We start from the raw sequence: 1,954 nt of genomic DNA on the forward strand, positions 1-1,954 counted from the left end.
TCGATAATAGCAAAATATTATTAATATTTCTAGAATTAAAATATATTGTAAGTTAATCCTACGTTTATACTTTTAAATCAAATTTAAAATGAGTGATATTAGTGATTTAAGCTCTTTTGATGACACTATGAGTGATCCGGATTATGGGAATCCGAATTCACCAATAGAAGTATCAGATTTTCTGGCGCCGGCACGAACGCGCAAAACCTGCACCCGCGAGACACACTGGAAGGACCGATTTACGCAGACTTCTTCACGGGCGCTGCTTGCACGCAGGGACGGCGCCAAGCCGTTGATTATTAATTTTAAATGAAAAACTTTTCTTCAACGAAGTATTTCAATGTCATAGTTTTTTTACAAATTCGTCAATTTCTGAGTGAAGGCTTGTTGATACTTGTAATGAAATAACTTTTCTTTCGTTATTTCATTACAAGTACCAACAAGCCTTCACTCAGAAATGATTCATATAACATCTGTTGTGCATGGACGTGACGAGTGTCTCGCAACGCCGCGCTGTCATACAATCGATTATACAGTGTGATGGAGTGAGTTCTATTGTTTTATAAACAAGTGCACGTCTCTGTTGAATAAGGCGTTCCGTATACGAAACCGGTAACTGCCACTATAGCGAGCGGTGCGGTGGAGGAAGTTGTTTTGAATGCGCGACTGGTCATGATCTTAACGTGCGCCGAGTATAGTGTCGGTGAACTCACCCCTGAACGCGAGTACGGTATCGAAAAATTAACGAGAACAACCACCCAATACGGACCGTGTATCGTAGCGGTAATGAAGGCTGCGGAGGAGGACCGTTGGGTTGAGGTCTTCTTACCAAAGGCCGTTACAATTTCAGATGTTGAAATAAAGGATTTCCACGATGTTCCTGATAAAAATCTAATATTTATATTTCTGGGGCGCTTAGGGCAGAAATTCAAATATAAATTTAAATAAAAATTGTAGGTAATGCCATCAACGAGGGGTGACGTCAGATTAACGAAGGCATTCTCCGCAATCGTCTCGAGGGTGAAATTAGGCATTACTTCAGCACGGACACCATAGAGTACGACGACCCTGAGGATGTCGCAGACTTCCCGATAAGTTTATTCACTCACTACACTCCATGGGACTCCCTTTTTATAACCTGGCTCTTAAGGTGAGCGCTGTCATATGCTGCTGAGAAACCTGGATGCCAAGAGAGGACTTTGTAACGGTACGAGAATGGTAATTGTTGAACTTCGACGTTTGAATTTCAGAGTTGGGCTGCTCAACGCTACCTAGAGCACGATGACTATATCATTATTCCTAGGATTCCGCAGACCTGTCCTAGTATTTTGGAGCGGAAACACTGATAAGACCCTGATAAACGGACTGAAAATAAGAAATTTAAATTTAATATTAAATATAACAGCATATAGTGACACCAATGACAATAAATTTAATTTAAAATTAGTAATTATGGATAAGGAAAAACAATTATATAACGGGTATATAGGTAATTAAAAAATGGTAGAATGTTAAACTTATAGGAGACTCACAATCTGATATGTACTATGAAACATGAGATAACCCATTGTTACGAACCAGTAACGGACGTCATACTAAATATATAAATTTATACAAATTGAAATAATGTTATTAAAAAATAAACTCTTGATCTTAATCAGTTTATCGAAACCAATATATATTCTGTTATAGGTAGTTTAAGTCATAATAATTATTAAATTAATATTATGGTGCCCCTGAATAACATTCACCTTCTTATTTAACCATATTTATTTAATTTAAGCATTCACGAACTTTAAATGAGGAAATATATATAATTGGATGAAAATTAAATTCAATAAAATTACTTTAACTGATGACGATATTAAGTTGAATTGAATTATTTTTATACTGATTTTCAAACTATTGGTTTTTGGAACGTAACACGCGAACGGCCATGAATATGAGACGGTAA

At 36.6% G+C, this 1,954-nt stretch overlaps 1 protein-coding gene across 1 annotated transcript; it reads left to right on the forward strand.

The window, feature by feature from the left end:
* Nucleotides 1-695: 695 nt before the first annotated feature.
* On the forward strand, nucleotides 696-1,060 carry LOC112681228 (the record flags this gene model as incomplete). Its single annotated transcript, XM_025551494.1, is given in 1 exon segment — nucleotides 696-1,060. A coding segment is annotated over 1 exon segment (253 nt), but the record flags the coding sequence as incomplete, so codon positions are not given.
* Nucleotides 1,061-1,954: the final 894 nt, after the last annotated feature.

Source organism: Sipha flava, unplaced genomic scaffold, assembly GCF_003268045.1.
Source record: "Sipha flava isolate LNK unplaced genomic scaffold, YSA_version1 18810_pilon_pilon, whole genome shotgun sequence".
Taxonomy (NCBI): domain Eukaryota; kingdom Metazoa; phylum Arthropoda; class Insecta; order Hemiptera; family Aphididae; genus Sipha; species Sipha flava.